The sequence below is a fragment of the Diaphorina citri genome, unplaced genomic scaffold (genome assembly GCF_000475195.1).
Source record: "Diaphorina citri unplaced genomic scaffold, Diaci psyllid genome assembly version 1.1 scaffold67960, whole genome shotgun sequence".
Classification (NCBI taxonomy): Eukaryota; Metazoa; Arthropoda; class Insecta; order Hemiptera; family Psyllidae; genus Diaphorina; species Diaphorina citri.
Window position 1 is genome coordinate 1 of NW_007445187.1, and position 1057 is coordinate 1057.

Consider the following 1057-nt stretch of genomic DNA (forward strand, 5'->3'; position numbering starts at 1 on the left):
TTCTTTTGGAAAAACACTTACTGGGTAATATGGCAGCACCATGAGTACTTGACTAGTAGAATTGAGAACAGGGTCTGCACAACCTGTCAATGCATGGTCTAGTAAAGGCAAAATATTTGGATGGACAAATGTTTTGTGGTGTTCTACTTCTCGGATAGCCTGAGCCTGATCTTCTCTTCCATGACAGATGATCTTCTTTAGAGCATATCTTTTCTTTGTCCGTGAATGTTCTATGAGACTGACTGTGCTGAATCCTCTGAAAAGAATAGAAAGAAAAACAGATTAGAAGTCATTTGTATGAACTTGATCCTGCAAATGACTCTCTCATTTGGTTAATATGGGAGGAAAGTAAAGTTTGTACTAGTACTTCATAAGGTAGGCAAATGAGAGGGCAATTTATGTCTCAAATTACTGGGGAAGAAAGATTTGATGAGAAAGAAGAGGACACGGAAAGTAAAGTAAGTAAGTAGGTAGGTGATGGGTTTAACATCACTATATAGGTAATTGTTAAGGTTTTAGTGATGAGGGTATTACCCTCCATTCAATGATAACCTACACATCTACTCACATAAACCTCATCCAGTCTGAGTGGGGCTGGAAGTATGGTTGTCCAGATGGCTCATCCTTCCAGAATATTATTATTCAACGGCTTGGAATTTGCACACAAACCAAAGTCTAACTTACCCTTCTCCTATTTTCTCCACAATATAATACTTGTCCGATTTAACATAGACTGCCTCCTTAGAGCACAGACATCCCATCTGGAAGATAAGGTTGAGTCCCATAGTATTCATGTTGACAGACAGCAGAACTTACTACTATCTCCGGATCATAATTCCTGTGTATTACAATGGTGAGTCTGCAGTCTTCACTCATTACATGAAAATCAATGGATTTTTCTCTCCCATTGACCAAGAAAAGGAATAAATGTCAATTTAACTAAATTATTGCAAAATAACTCAAAAACACCATTTTTGCCAAGAAAGTGGAAACATTTTTCGATTTGATAGCGCAGATTCGCACAAATCTAAATGTAAACAAAAATCAGCTGATTAAT

General features: G+C 37.3%; 1 protein-coding gene across 1 annotated transcript; it reads right to left on the reverse strand.

Annotated features, from left to right (window-relative positions):
• Positions 1–21: 21 nt before the first annotated feature.
• Positions 22–1014, reverse strand: LOC103523978 (serine/threonine-protein kinase 16-like; the record flags this gene model as incomplete). The annotated part of the gene is made up of 2 exons (XM_008488988.3): positions 685–1014; positions 22–256 (listed from the first exon to the last, which is right to left on the reverse strand). Coding segments are annotated over exons 1-2 (345 nt in total), but the record flags the coding sequence as incomplete, so codon positions are not given.
• Between the last annotated feature and the right edge of the window lie 43 nt (positions 1015–1057).